We start from the raw sequence: 15111 nt of genomic DNA, 5'->3' as shown, positions 1-15111 counted from the left end.
CTTATAAAGACGCTTTATGATGTTACAGAGATCTGGTTTTGTTCCTGAATAAGTGCACAAACGTTGTTTATACTGATGTGTTTGATCAGTGTTCATGTCTTACATGTTAGTTTGCTGCTTGCTTGCCAATTTAAAGGATCCCAGCGGTCAGCTGAGGCCCATAAAAGACAGTCGTGTTTACCTTTGGGGCTGAGGTCCATGCCTTCCACATAGAAAGGTCCATTCCTCAGGGCTATTTCCTGCAGGATGATGCCAAAACTGTACACATCACCCTTCTGAGTCCCTTGAGGAGGATGGCGGTCGTATATGAGCAGCTCAGGAGCCGTCCAGAGCTTCTCTGAAAAACCACCAACAGTCAGAAACACTCATAAAATGTCTGAATTGAAGATTCAGCGCTGCGACACATGAAATGAGCTGGACTTACTTGCGTAGAGTGCGTGCGAGTCATCGTTTTCGCAGGACGAGCGGAAGCTGGCCAAGCCGTAATCCGTGATCTTCAAAACAAATCGACTGTCCACCACGCAATTAGATGACTTCAGATTTCCATGGCAGCCAATGTAGCTGTTGTGGAGATAGTTCATTCCCTGGTGGAGAGGAGCGTGAAGTCAAACATTAAGGGGTGTTCTCTCTCTCTTTTTTTTCCTCTACAGCAAATCATACATGAAAACACACATACCCAGACATGTGGAAATAATACGCTTTGACAAGTGGATGTATGCTGAGGGTTTTGAAAAGGGGCCTCGTTTCAAGGACGGCAGTCTGTGAAATTACTGTTAATTCTTTTTTGGGAGGGGGGCGGCGGGTACTGAATGTACTCATGTTTAATGTCTTGTGGAAACGGTGAGTCAAACATCCCTCAAAGCTCCTCTGCAGAGCGCTGCTATCTGTACGGAGAAATTTAGCCGGAGCGCTTCGTCATGCACGCAGTTCAATATCGAGTCCGTCCAAGAGACCACTCGGACAAAAAGGTCTTTGTTAGGAAGGATTCGAAATAAGTCTAGTCTAATTAGTCTGCGATTAGTTTTGATTGAGATGGAGGGAAATTCGAGCAAAGTTTATGATTATGTTTCTGTCCTACTTTACACTATCTCGCAGCAGTAGTGATTGTGGTTTCATCCACTGTACTGAGCCAAAAATACATTTTTGTGAGTGTTGGTCAAGCTTGCTCTCTTTCTCTGCCTCAATCACTCTTTCACAAACTCTCCATGTGAAACCATGGCAACACAGACATTTTTTTATCTGTCTCTTAGGCACACAAAGCATCGAGCATAACATTGAAAAGTGACCTCTTTGACAACATTTATATGAAAACATCAAATAAATCGACGTTTCACTTCTGCCGTCGAGTTCTGTTTTGTGTTTACAGCTCCGTCAGTGGCCTCCACGTACCTTCACTATGTCATTGATCAGCGAGTAGCGGAACATCCAGTCCAGGTTGATGCTCTCATTCTCCAATATGTCCTGGAAAAAAAACAAAACCAAATCAAACATGGAGCAGAAAACTTTGAAGGACACGCTTCCACTTTATCTTTTCAATATCCGAGAGCTTTTCAGCAGCCAAAGTTTATTTTGGGACTAAATACAGAAATGCCTTCAGTCCAGATAAAACATATTGTTTGTTATCCTCAGGGTCATAAATTCAGCCCTGCAGGATGTTAATGAGTAACCCTTAAAGGCCCTGCAGCCGGCCAGCCACTGTAATATGTGTCCAGCTTTGACCTCCAGCCACATCACATCACTTGCAGCAATCTGTGCACTGGCATAAACATCGGTGCAACAGGTGCAGCTACACCGGGGCCCAGAAGCTGTCAGGGGCCCCAGCTAGCGCAGGGATATAGCACCAGGAATAGTATTGACTCCCTTTAGTTTTTCCACTCATTCTCAATAGTAGTTCTATTTTTGGCCACGAGCAGCATTTTGGTAGCGCTGTTTCCTCGTTTGGGGCAAAAGAGGCCCTGTTTTCCCATTTGAGTGACAGGCGGTGCAGTGTCAGCAGCAGCACACAGTGCAGTGTGAGATTTTCTCCATTCTGCAGCATTTTATCATGACTCTGTCATCTAACTTCTCAAACCTGAGTCAGACTATTTTTTTTCGAGTAGTAAATGAATGCTTCTCAGTCATATTTAAGCAAACTGTTCTTATAATAGCTAGTTGACTTGTTGTCTTAGCATTGACAGGTATGAACTCGAGGATGGGAGTTGCATGGGTAGCGTCTCCACGGTGATGTAGCACTTGTCTGCTTTGCAATTGTCTGGAGTGGTTGTGTGTGTCCATGCGTGCGTGTGTGCATGAGTGCGCTCTTGCGTTTGGCATGGGCGGGGGTGGGAGGGGGCGCAAGAAAAAATATTTGGACCGGAGCCAATAACAATTAGTCTACGCTGTGGTATCTGAGTTGTACAGAAAAGTCCCTCTCTGCAAGTGTGACTGATGACGTCCCTGAATTTCCCATCACTTTCCAGCGAATCCATTTTAAGAAGCTGCTGGGGGCCGGGAACAAGTTCACAGACAGCATCATGCATTTGTCACTGGACTAAAAAAAAGACACATCGCAAAGGCTGAGCATAAAACAAAAACAAAAATATGTCAAAGGTGAGCCACATACTGTTCTGGTGATCCTGTAGAGCTGTGGGGCAGAGCTCGATACAAACACTGCCAGGAACAGTAGTTTGAAACGGCTGCCCGTACAAACACTGTTTACTCTCATCGTGCTTGACAAGAAAAGTCCATCAGTTGGCGGCATTAAGTCAGTGTTGAAGTTACAATGTCAGCTGAGCAGATTTTTTTGTCTTTTGTTTGTCAGTTTGTTAGCCGTCAAAATCCAGATCCAGATTTGAGTGAAATTCGGTGAAGGTCTGGTCTTAATTCAAGGAATAAGTCTTTCATTTTTAGCTGTGGAGCCAGGATTTCCTATTGTTTGGTAAGACATTTTTAATCCTTTTGTCTGTTTTTCATGTCTTTCATGTACTACTTGAATGTAAAAGAAATGTGGCACATGTAAAGTGCTACAACTAACAGTCCCTGTCATTACTGATTCACCAGTTTTCTCAATTGTAGTCTGTAGTTGTTCGACCAACAGTCCATAATCCAAAGATATTCAGTTTTTAATAATATGAAACGAAGATGAGCCATATCATCACATTCGTCACATTAGAGAAATACACATTCATGGAAGTGGTATCAGTCTTCTCATCTAACTCTCAGCAAGAAAGTGAGAAAATGTCAAACTCTTCCTTTAATTTTCTGATGATCGACTTCCTCAAGAAATTTCACTTGTGTCCAGTGATCCGTGTCGAGGACTGTGCAGCCTTGGCAGAGGTGAGGCTCTCTGGAGGCGGTTAGTTTGCTTGTAAAACATTTCATTTTTTGAGAAGAGCAATGATTTGATACTCAAATATTGCCTGATTAATATTAAAGATCCCCTCCAGACATTTTTCAAGACATTAAAACACTCTGCTGTGAATAATAATTTTTGTGTCTCATACAGTGTTTCCAGAAAAAAAGTGAAATCACCTTGTTGAAAATTCTCAAACCAACATCGACTCTTTCCCCCTCACTGAAACACACCAGATATTTTTCATTTCAAAGGTTTAACTTCTGGACACGAGACGCCCCCTCCTTCACTGAGGAGTCCATTCTCAGTGGTTGTGACCTGCAGTTTACACATCACACGGGTGCAAATTGCACACTGGACCATAATTGGTTTGCAAACGTGTGATGTCACTGAATCCTGCTTGTATATGCATGTCTTAAAGCCCCCCCCCCCACCAGAAGTGTGTAAAAACAGCATTTTAGTGTTAAACTCTGCACACACATCATTCTGCACACATATTTTTGAGAGAAGGGGACTATAAGTAGCAGAATTTTCACAATTCCACGCTGATCTAAAGTCATCTTTCATGCCTTTCTGCAGCAGTAATGTGTAAAAGCACAGGAGCAGGAGACGTTACCTGCAGGCTGCCTCTGGGACAGTACTCTGTTACGATGCAGATGTTGGGAGGGTCAATGCAGGCTCCGATGAACCTGGTTAGATGGTTGAACTGAACGTCTCTCATCTGAAAATAACCACACAAACACACAGCAACTGTGAGTGGAACCCTTTCCAAACATCACATTCCCAAACCCCATGGAAACAGAGGACGGGGGAGAGGACTGACGGCTCATTTATGTACAAAGTTTCGAGAATAACGCTGCCAGCAGTTCATCAAAATAGTCTATTTGCAGTCGGCTATAGTTGGCACGGTGTCCTTCTCGACGTGTTGAGGCGCATTCCTTCTTAGGGCACCCGGTTGAAACATGTGCATGTGCATAAATTGCCCTTGGAGGTTATGAATGAGCCTGTGTGCTAAGGATGATGAAAAAAATAAAAGGTTGAGGTGTTGAGAGGATGTTCGAGCAGGAATATCAGAGCAGAGCAGACAGAACGTGTATCGCTGCTCTACATAGAAAATAATCACACACTACTTCTGTGATAGAGCAGGAAACGTGCATCACTTTGAATGTTAGAAGTATGGAAACAGAGATGTTTGTGGCTTAGTGTTTAAGAGGGAGGAGAACGTTTTCTGACAGATTCCAGTCATGAGAAAGCGTGAAAACAGCTCAGTCATTTTCTTTTACAGAAACGAGCCACATGGACGTCCTCGCGCCTTCATTCCAAAAAAGAAAAAATCCTCCTGCAGCCAGGATGAAACTTCAAAAACGGTGTTCATAATTTCAACAGTGTGCTTTTCTTCTTTCAGAACAGTGAGTGACAGCCGCTCTTGCACCAAAACCAGCGAGTCTGTCGCTCCTGTTTCACGGCTCCGGGGATGTTAGCCTACCCTTTGGCCTATATAATTTCCCCCGCTGCACTCTGGGGAGGGGCGGGTGGAGAACCACCGGGAGGGAGGAGGAGAGGGGTAGAAGGAGCGCTGGAAGACAAGTGGTTAAGTTTCCACTGGCAGGCCCGTCTCTTCCCCCATCTGGTTGGCTTTTTCATGAGCTGAGGTTTGACAGCCGATCAGGCCCCCGGGGCGTCTGAGACGCTGCCAGCTCAGACAGCAGCCTCTCTCCCATGTGTGCCTGCTGACTGACCGAGAGGCCACAGAGGCATCCGAGAAGCCCAAACTGCTCTCCTCCAACAGGCTGCAACTCCCACGAAAAAAGGACCAAAAATACAGAGCTGAGACAGAGAGAATTCGACTAAGGAGAGTTGGAGATGTTAAAAGTGAAGAAATGGCCAAAAATCTTCCGCACGAGCATCCATCTTGTTCATGAGCACCCATGTAATTTCCGAGTTATGGGTTTCCCTGTGCCACACTGTGTTTCCATCACCAGACCACATAAATTGTGTGGATTTTTTTTCTCCTTCAGCGTACTTCCTACGCTTGCTCGTAAATATTTCCCAGCCAAAGGGAGCTTTTCATCATCAACAGCTTCGATTGATGATGTCGAACAGACGGTTTAAGGATGTCAACTCTCTAACAAGCAACATCCTGCAGCGGCACTGGCTAAACGTGCTAATAAGGAGCCAGAGCCAAAAAATGAAAAATAAAGCTTTCACTGTCCGACTGAGTCAGAGAAGCTATTCTATGCCAATATGAGGAGATAGTTCCACTTTTTAAAAACTTGTTTTGTATAGCAGGTGGAGTGACTGAAACTTGTATGAAGGTCTTCCTCCTGTGGTATTAAGTACAATTATGTCGATTCATGGCTCCCTTCACAGAGAGGCCGCTGAGAAACAACAGCGCAAGCCAACGCTTTCTCAGATGGATTTCATGGCCAAACACAAGAATTTTGGATTCCTCTTCTGAAGTAAAAAACACTAAAAGTGAAACTGCAGGCAGGACAGAGGCTGTTTCACCACACCCCAAAATACCAAAGAGTTGGACGGAACAAAAAAGCATTTCACTATTTTTAGTAAGATACTGAAAGTGAAGCTAAAAATATACATCGGCTGCAACCTGTGGGTGCAATTAGAGAAAAGAAAGAGTTCAGGGTTCAGGGGTGCAGCTCAGTAAATTCAATTGCATCATTCCCATTATATGCCGATATGTCCTTTGTATAAGCTGAAATTTCGACCTTTTCCTGACACTGGAGAAAGGTGAAGCAGTGACCAAAAAGATCAGAATTAGTCCTCTGGGGACCAAGAATATATAAACTTCAAGGCTTCCCAAGATTCCTTGCTGTGGACCGAAGATTATATTCCTTTAACCTGCCTTAAATGATTTTTTGGCCACTTTGGGGGCAGCAGTAACAAGATCAAAACACAACACTGACATATCAACTATATCAACTTTTAAGTTACACTTCCAGCAAACATGGCGACATTGTAATTCATTTGAAGTTGTGTTTGCATCCACCTGATGAAAGTTAGTCCACTATTCACTCTCTTCTAGCTCTGTTTTGGTCTCCACCAACTCCATCAAAAATATATAGCTGCTAAATGCTCCACTTTATTCGCCAGTTAGTTGCTAATGGCGTCTGTCAGTGTGGAGCTGGCAGGTAGGCTAGGCGATAATTCCTTATAGATGCGACTCCTTGCGGCCCGTTGAGCAGTACTGACAATAATGGCAGCTTTTCTCGACATACTCACAAAGAAGTGAAACAAAGGATACGAGAGAGAGAGAAATAAAATACAAAAGCTGGAAAAAATGAAAAAAAGAGTGGGCAACTCAAGTTTAAAAGAAACATTTCAAAGAAAATGTAGCAGTGTGCATTGTGAACATTGGTGTAGGTGCCATGTCAGAAAATGTATGTTCGCCCTTGGTAGCAAATCAAGTTTTCCAGCTTCTTCTGCAGACATTAGTGTGTGCTCTTGTACAGTAGGGTTTAGTGGGCCAGAAATACAGCGCGCAGCCAATCCATTTAATTCCTAATGAGAATTTTCAACTGTATTCCCTAAGTACTTGGAAACCGGTGAAGGGATACTAAAATTGGGGTAACATGTTCTTTTGTCATAGTTCCAGTTTGGATCCATTGCAGATGATTTAGTGCTCGATATACTGGTGACAAAAACCATTGCACTGCAAGAACTCAAACACAGGAAGTTTCTCTCTTTCTGCCCATTTTTCATATAAAAACATCATTGATTTAAGGAGAGAATCTTACATGCATCTCGACACACTTGTGATTTTTGGCTATATAAATAAAAAATGATCGGATTTAATGAATACACAATAATCAAACCAAATCCGCAAAAGGATAAAAAAAAACTACCATCGGACATTTAATGAACACTTACATGTTTGAGCTCCAGTAAAACTTGTCTGGTCAGCTCTATCCTCTTCTTGTTGACGTGCTTGATGGCCACCAGGTTCCCCTGTGAGCAGCACGAGAGGAGACAGAGCAGTGAATCCAGAGTTCAGTTGACACACGGCTATTTATAACATGAAGACAGAAAAGACCAACGAGGATGCACTTTGGTCCTGATGTAAATGAGGCAGAAGAAACAGCAGCATGCTGCTGCTGGAAAAAGTACAAACAAGGACCACGAAAATGAGAAGAAACCAAGCAGCATTCAGGGGACAGGACAGCGTGTCAGCAGTGTAGCCTGCAGGTACATTTGGGGCCTATTTCAGTCTGCTGAGGAAGAAGACGTGTATATCTGTGGCTTTGATATGTGGGGATCAGTAAAAGATGGACGCAAGGTGAATATCTCAGAGACACAGCCGTGACAGACTGGAGAGAAACGCTGTTGTAGAACCTATATAACCAGCCACCAGCTCTAACTGTTATACAGTACAGGAGCTGATGATGATGATCTCTTTAAAAAGGAGATATATTTGGCTTCCTGTTGCTGAGTAAATAACGCTTCATTTCAGGGGTTATTTTCCAGTATTTGCAGGTTGTTGAGGCTCTCCCGCCCGTCTCTGTTTCAGCTTTGGTGTCAGATTTAATCACCTCTGGCCTGTACTGAATTTGAGAAGTGCATCAGTACCTCCAATGATCTACTGTACCGTGACATCAGCATTAACATAAAACCTCCATCACGCAGCAAAAAAAAACAAAGACAGCTATCTCATCATTCAGAGGGCTCTTTTTTGTCACATTTCCTCGCACCTCCTCCATCTTAAACGGATAAATTAACCGCAGCAACAAGTTGATGGCCATGTCCAGACTGCTAGGCGGGAGAGTAGAAACAAAGAAAGGGGGGGAGAAGGAAACTGACGCATTCTGCAGCTCAAACCAACTACCTAAATTCGCCCACACTCTCTCTCTTTCTCTCTCCTCTCTGGCGAGTGTGCACATGTGTGGGTGGGAAAGGAGTGCGCAGGAGTTGAAAATGTCAGAACTCACTAAGCCTTACCTTAAAATAGCCCGTTTTTGCAAATAGCTGATATTTTCCATGGGCAGTTATCAGGGAGCCATAGCTGGAGCCTCTCTGAGAAGGTGGAAGGGAGCAGCAAGGAGGGGGAAAAAAAAAAAAAAAAGTCAGTTAGCAGTGTGCAGATTAGAGCCGAGGATTAAGACTGTGCTTCCACTTCACTGCAAACATGGCTTCAAAGAGGGTTCATCCACTGACTTTCTCATCCTCCCTCAACATGAAAATGCCGTTCTCTCACATTTGCGAAAATAAAGTGTTTTCAGTTTTTATAACACCACCTCGAGTCCTCGTCTGCAGTGCACGGAAAGTAAAGTAAGTAAATAAATAAATAAAGTAAATAAAAATCAAGTGGGCGCGCTGCATACAGACAGCCAGCACAGTCAACTACACGTTTGTATAGAATGCAAATATTGGCAACACATGGCACAGTGGAAAATACACCGGTCTGGAAAATGACTGCTTTCCACACACACATTATCCCTGCAATTGGACCGAAAACCAGTAATGAAGAAGGTGTGCGCATGTGCTTCTCATGAACGCTCGCACATGTGGGATGAAACACAAACCAAAGGAGATGCATTAGGCCTCAGACAACAGAACCTGATACTGAAGGAACGTGATGAGGTATTATATGTGTAGGGAGCGGGGCCAGGCGAGGGCTTATTTTAACAATCATTTAATATGCGTCTGCCACCGCAAACCCAGCCACCTTCAATAAAGCACTGGGAAGGCTTTCAGGAATGTGTAAACTAACAAAGGATTTGGACTCTCTCAGGGCTGCAGATCTGTTTTTTCAAAGACGAGCACTTTAATAAAAGCACACCGTGTCTAAAAAGGCAGACGCTCTGAACTTCAAACATGTCAAATTAACATTTTCAATTCCTGGTGGGTCCAATTTTACAGCGGTGGCGTCTCGAGACTGATAATCAGTCACGTATGGATGAGAGCCGCGCACCGAGCGTCGAGTCTTTCCCACTGGCAGACATGGCAACGCAAGCTGCCAGAAGAACAACAACTTGTTAATCACACATTGGAGGCTGTGCCAGCAACACTGAGGGAAAAAAAAGTGATATTAAGCTCAGAATTCTGAAGAAATGTTCAGGGCTGCCAGCTTTAATATGAGATCATGTGGGTGTAACACAGTTTTTAACCCTCAGAAGCCATGAAGCGCTTTGGTGCGTCTGTCACCTCACCCGCACATGTTTATCAGGCTTTGTCTGGCAGTGCAGGTACAAAAATCTGCTCTTGCAACAAGCGCCATTTGAAAAGATCACCTACCTGCGAGAGGGTGAGCCGACTGCCGGCTCGCTTGTGGTATTTATTGGGGCTCTCGAACTGAAGGTCCTCCCACCGAATCCTCCACAGCATTCCAGCCAGCTCCTTCTCCAGCTTCAGTTTCCTGCAAGAAGGAAAAACCAGGTAGTGGAATCAACAAGGACGGTGCAAAGAACGGAGGAACTATCTCACAGCAGGTGGACTGGGTTTGGGTTGTTGCGGAAGCTCGTGTGGGCTGATGTTTTTAACACAAAATTGTGACTTTGACTCTCAACTCTCTGCATGCAGTGCTGTCTTTCTGATTTCACTCTGCATATTAACTTAATAATAAAAAAATTCCTTTAGAGGCCAGGTGGTCTGCTGACTCCTGGTTTTAATAATGACATTCAAAACAACATAGATTTAATCTAGTAAGTCACCTAAAACAAAGAGTTAATGGCCCCATTTGTGCAGTTAGGTTTGATCTCCATTTGTGCTGCTGGTATTTCCTGAGATAGCAGTCTCAGATCTGACTGCAGAACGCGTCCAGCGGCTGCATGCAGTGATGCATGTGTGTTGATGCCTGCAGGCTTGTGCGTTGGCCTTTTAGTAGATCTTAACGTCACTGGCCCATATGCGGTACTTATTGAGCTTTTTTAGGTGACTTTCTTTTTTTTTTTCTTTTTTTTTTTTGCAGTCCTGCACAAAGGGCTCTTTCTTTCATACACATGCTGAAATGTGCAACAACATTACAGAGTAAACATCCACACTGGAGTTTAGAGAAATCATCAGATTTTTAATCAGCAGCTTTGTGTAAATAGAAATGTCAAATCAACATTCAACGGCTCATGACTTTTTGGCCCTTATAAAAAACGTATTTGTGACATGAGATGATGAGCTGACTGAATGCTAAACACGCCCTAAACCTCTCCAACTGAGGGTCTTACATCCCTGCACGCTCTGTGTTTGAGTCCAAACTCCAGAGAAAGCCTCCTTTCCTCTACTTTCAACGAAGGTACACGATGGACATTGCTCTGATGACTCATGGGTCTTTTCTTTCGTGAAAAACAATGATGAAGATTAGAGTCCACTTCAATCCTTCCTCCCACGCGCTTTATTTTTAACAAACTCAATGAGAGCGGACTCAGATGTTTTAACCTCATCTTAGTACTAACACTGTGCAAAAATAGCTCAAACTGTAAAAAATGATGGTTCCTTAAAACTGAGGGAATGGATGTAATTGGACCAGAACAAACACAATCATATCCATCTTCTTAATTATGGGCTGTGAATCTCACACGTGATTGATTCCAGCTGTATCAACCCATGCGGTGCATCGTGCACCATGTTTATCAGAACTTCATGACACTGCATATGCTCATCACTGAATTTTAATCATGTTTCATTTCAAATAAAAGGTCATTATGAAACGCTGCCGCCAAACAGTAACTAATTCCCATCAAAACAGAGTTTACAATGCTCTCTCCTCAAAGATTATACAAATAACAACAAGAAAACATGTGCAACAGGACAGAAGTCAGTATTTAATTATGCAGAGTAAGATCTGAAAGCTAGTGCTGCTATGCTGGAAACCATAAAACAGTGAACCGCGATTTAGGCAGTAACAAACTTTATATGACATTTTATTTTATATTTTATGAAAGGAGTGATGGATTGCAGCGGCGGGGAAGCACTGTGTTGCAATGCTCACCTGAATAATGACAGAACATGGAGTGAAATGTGTGGAAACACATGCAGCAGTGATTTAGTGGTCCGTACATCTGCTAATAAACCGTGCTAATATGACGTGACGGCATTCTGAGGATACGGCACACACGACTGACAGCGTCGAGTCGGTCCAGCTTTGTGTATGAACGGTTCTGCATATTGAAACCGTGCTGTGAAAACTGAGCCATATCAATCTCAATAACAAACTTACTCAGTGGAGATAAATGCTGAGCGGTCAGTCAGTTTACTTTATGTTTGTATTTTAATCCATTTCCTGTGTTATTTCACATTCTGTCGTGTCACGTTACATTTCAAGTTATTATGGCAGGTCATACTTCATTATGTTGTGTTATTGTTATAATATTATGTATGTTAGGATGAGTTAGATTAGAGTACATTACATAGTGACGCTATGTTATCTTAGGTTTGTTATGTGAGGTTAGGATAGGCTATGTTAGTTATTTTACATGACCTTGCACGTTATATTTCGAGTTATTATTACGTCATGCTAGGCTAGGTTAGGTCATCATGTTATATTCCTATATTGACATCATTATGTTCGGTCAAAATGAGTTATGTTTTACTATGTAATATTAGGTCACGTTACAGTATGTTACGTTACGATACATTATGTTACGTTACGATACATTATGTTAACATTTAATGGAAAACAATATATATATATATATGTATATATATATACACCATCCTGCTCTAAACAGATGAATCCATCTTGATTTTTGACATGCCTTCAGTGTTATTTTTGAGCATCAGTCTGGCAATCACCGAGCACCACAGAGGGAAAGAGGCATTCCAGCAAATCAACACATCTGGGGCAAATCTCAGATGAGCTGCTGTTTCTTGACACTTGATGATTTACAGCAAAAACCCTTCAAAAATAAAACTGTTAGTCCAGAGTTGAGAGAACCAGAGGCTTGTTTTTCGTCGTTGTTTGGGACGGGGGAGGAAATTCATTATTCAGTTTGAAACACTTGGAAATGAAAAACGAGCAGAGCCCCTACATTCCAACCCAAACTAAAAGGTGTAAAACACTTCCAGATGGCTGCAGGAAATTATTGCAGCGCTTGCATATCACCGTGTTTTAGCCTTCCCCAAACCATCCCAGTTGGCCTCTAAAGCTGCTGTTTTTTTTGTTTTTTTTTTCTTGTTTTAATTCTTTTTCACCAGGACAAATTATGTAAAAACCTAAAGAAGATTCTGATGCGTGTTTGTCTCAGATACTCCACTGCAACCATTTTGAGAGCAGGAAACACCATTAAACCACCGGTGCCCTCCAGCCCCGTCCACCACCAGCGAAAAAAAAAACAAAACAGGTATTTTTCTATTTAAGGAGCCTCGTTTCGAGACCTCTGGCAGCCAGAGGGGCAAAGTGTGGGGCTCCACACTGGGCCTATTGTTTCATAAGTCCCATATGTGAATACCTCTGCTGGACCAACCCCTCTATTAAAACAACAGAGCCACTGCTGCTCTGCTTAACATCCCCTCACACTGCTGCTGCACACCAGACTCCAAGATCCACTGAGAGCAACTGACCACCTGGTTCAGTCTACTGCGTGCTGCAACATTCAACAGCTGCTCCATGAAAAGTAGAAATCAGCAGGCTGACTCTTTTATTTTATTTTGACAAAGTTGGACATGTGCACTGCAAAGATATGTGTGTCTTAACAAGTCATTTGGTCTGTTTTCTAGTGCTAAAGTATTCTCAAAAATAAGTTCAGTAAACCACCATATCGTACCAGTGCTTCAGCTGCTTCACTCTGACTTATTTGAGGAATTTTCCCCAAAATCTTTTTCTCATTTGCTATAAAAATGTGACTTAAAGGCTGAATTTGAGGCTAAAATACACATTAAGACGATCACCACAAAGCAATGCAAAGAAACAGACAATTTAATACATAGGTTGCTTTTTATTAAATTCCACATTCACCAAATTTTACTATTGTGTGCATTTTACACGACAATAGCTGTGATTTGTACCACATCCTAATAGTGAAACTATCTAACCAGTCACCCATTTCTTATACAAAACAATCATTTCAATCACTTCCCAATCAGGCCTCCTCATTTTATTGCAGACTAATCTGGGGTTTCTCAACCTTCCCTGCCTGTGAACTAGATTTAAACCTGAAAAGTCCCATTACCCCAACAATAAGAAATTTAATTTATCTGAGTATAAAATCTGTTACAAGAATTAAAAACAAACATATCAGCAGCAGCAAATACATGATGATAGAAACATATATTTTCTATTTAATCTCTCCGATTAAAAATATCAAAAATAAATATCAATATATCAATCTTATAAATTGCAACCCCCTATGCATATCAAGTGACCCCATGGTTGAGAAACTGACTGATTGATCTGAGAATAACTACTTGCGATGACTAAGTGTTTTAGACATTTTAGTGGTGTTTTTGTAGGTCAAGTACTGAACATGGAGACCTCTCAGCAGCTCACTGATCTTTCAGACGGCTGTAAACAGCTCTGCCATCTGCCTCTCTGTCCATCAGCATAGCTCCACTGGTGTCTGCAAAAACAGGAAGCGATTTGTTAGCCTTTACTATCACACAGAGCATCACGCTAAGACATCCTGACGTCTGCTGACGATGTACTTTGTGCTTTTTACTTGAGTTTCATGGCCTCGGGCCGTGAAGTTGACTCACAGTCCAATAAAAGACAGCATGTTCAGGTCTGTGGAAAATAGCTTTCCATGTATAAAACTGTCATTTATGTAAATGATGAATCTAAATATAGCAGGACTAGAGCAGAGAGTGCAAAGCTCTGCTCAGAGTTTCCCTGCTGGGTTGGCCCACAACAGAAATAGATGCATGTGTCCATAAATCACCAAAGGTTACACTCGGATTCCAGGTTTTTTTATTTAATTTTGAGAAAAAAAAAAAGAGCTCCAGGAAAAGAAGAGCATATTTCACAGAACTTACTGGCCAAGAGTCCAGGAGAACTAGCTAGTTAGGAAGTCCATGCTGAGCTTGCTGAACTGTGAGCTGCAAAGAGAGAAGAACAGAGAAGACGATGTAAATGCTTTCAGAACGAAGCGAACACTCTGCCTCGAATGATCTGGTTCTTATTGAACATGATCAGCTCAGATTCAGGTTCAGGGGAATTACCTCAAGTGGACAGCTGCTCCTCCGTCTCTCCTCCACCATTCTTCTGATTAAAATCCATTCTGATTGGCTGGTGATTAACACTTGTTTGTGTTAATAGTCAGTATTGGAAAAGTGATCAGATTACCGGTGTGATTTGTTAGTTGGAGCTGCGTCCTGACATACGGATGAGTCAGCTCCTTTTTACATGAAAATCGTTGCGTTTATTAGTTGCGAACACAATTAACCTTTGAAGAGGTGACGAAAAAGGACAAAACTTTTTTTTCATTCATGCAGATTTGACATCACCCAGAATTTAGCAGTCCTCCCAGTTGCCTAATTGTTAAGGGCATGCATGATTAACTTCTTGTGTAATTAAATGAGTTTCAACCCAATACCCAGGATAATTACCATAAGCATGTCGATTGTACCACTTGTAGCATAAACTGTATTTATTATAGCCATTAAAAACTGGCAGGCAATTTTCTATCACAAAGGCACACAGCTGCACGGGGGCGGCCATTAACACTAGCACTGACTTAAACAACTAATCACATGAAGTCAGATCCATTTCTTTTGAACTAAACAGTCCACGGCACAAACAGTATGTCCGCACACACACAGTCTATTTGAGATGTTAATGCCACCTATGCTGCATGCTGTTGTCGTTCATGTTATCCAGCTCTGTTTCTGTTCAGTTCCTG

General features: G+C 42.4%; 1 protein-coding gene across 1 annotated transcript in view; it reads right to left on the bottom strand.

Moving 5' to 3' along the window:
* LOC121622940 (atrial natriuretic peptide receptor 2) overlaps positions 1–15111 on the bottom strand; it is a 56108-nt gene that overhangs the window by 17896 nt on the left and 23101 nt on the right. The window contains exons 8-14 of the mRNA XM_041960020.1: positions 9581–9701; positions 8285–8359; positions 7220–7297; positions 3948–4052; positions 1390–1461; positions 425–584; positions 182–337 (exon numbers count right to left, since the gene is read on the bottom strand). Coding sequence (XP_041815954.1) covers positions 182–337; positions 425–584; positions 1390–1461; positions 3948–4052; positions 7220–7297; positions 8285–8359; positions 9581–9701 — 767 coding nt within the window. The remainder of the gene's footprint in view (positions 1–181; positions 338–424; positions 585–1389; positions 1462–3947; positions 4053–7219; positions 7298–8284; positions 8360–9580; positions 9702–15111) is intronic.

The sequence above is a fragment of the Chelmon rostratus genome, chromosome 19 (assembly GCF_017976325.1).
Source record: "Chelmon rostratus isolate fCheRos1 chromosome 19, fCheRos1.pri, whole genome shotgun sequence".
In the NCBI taxonomy this organism is placed as follows: domain Eukaryota; kingdom Metazoa; phylum Chordata; class Actinopteri; order Chaetodontiformes; family Chaetodontidae; genus Chelmon; species Chelmon rostratus.
This window is presented reverse-complemented; position numbering and strand designations above follow the sequence as displayed.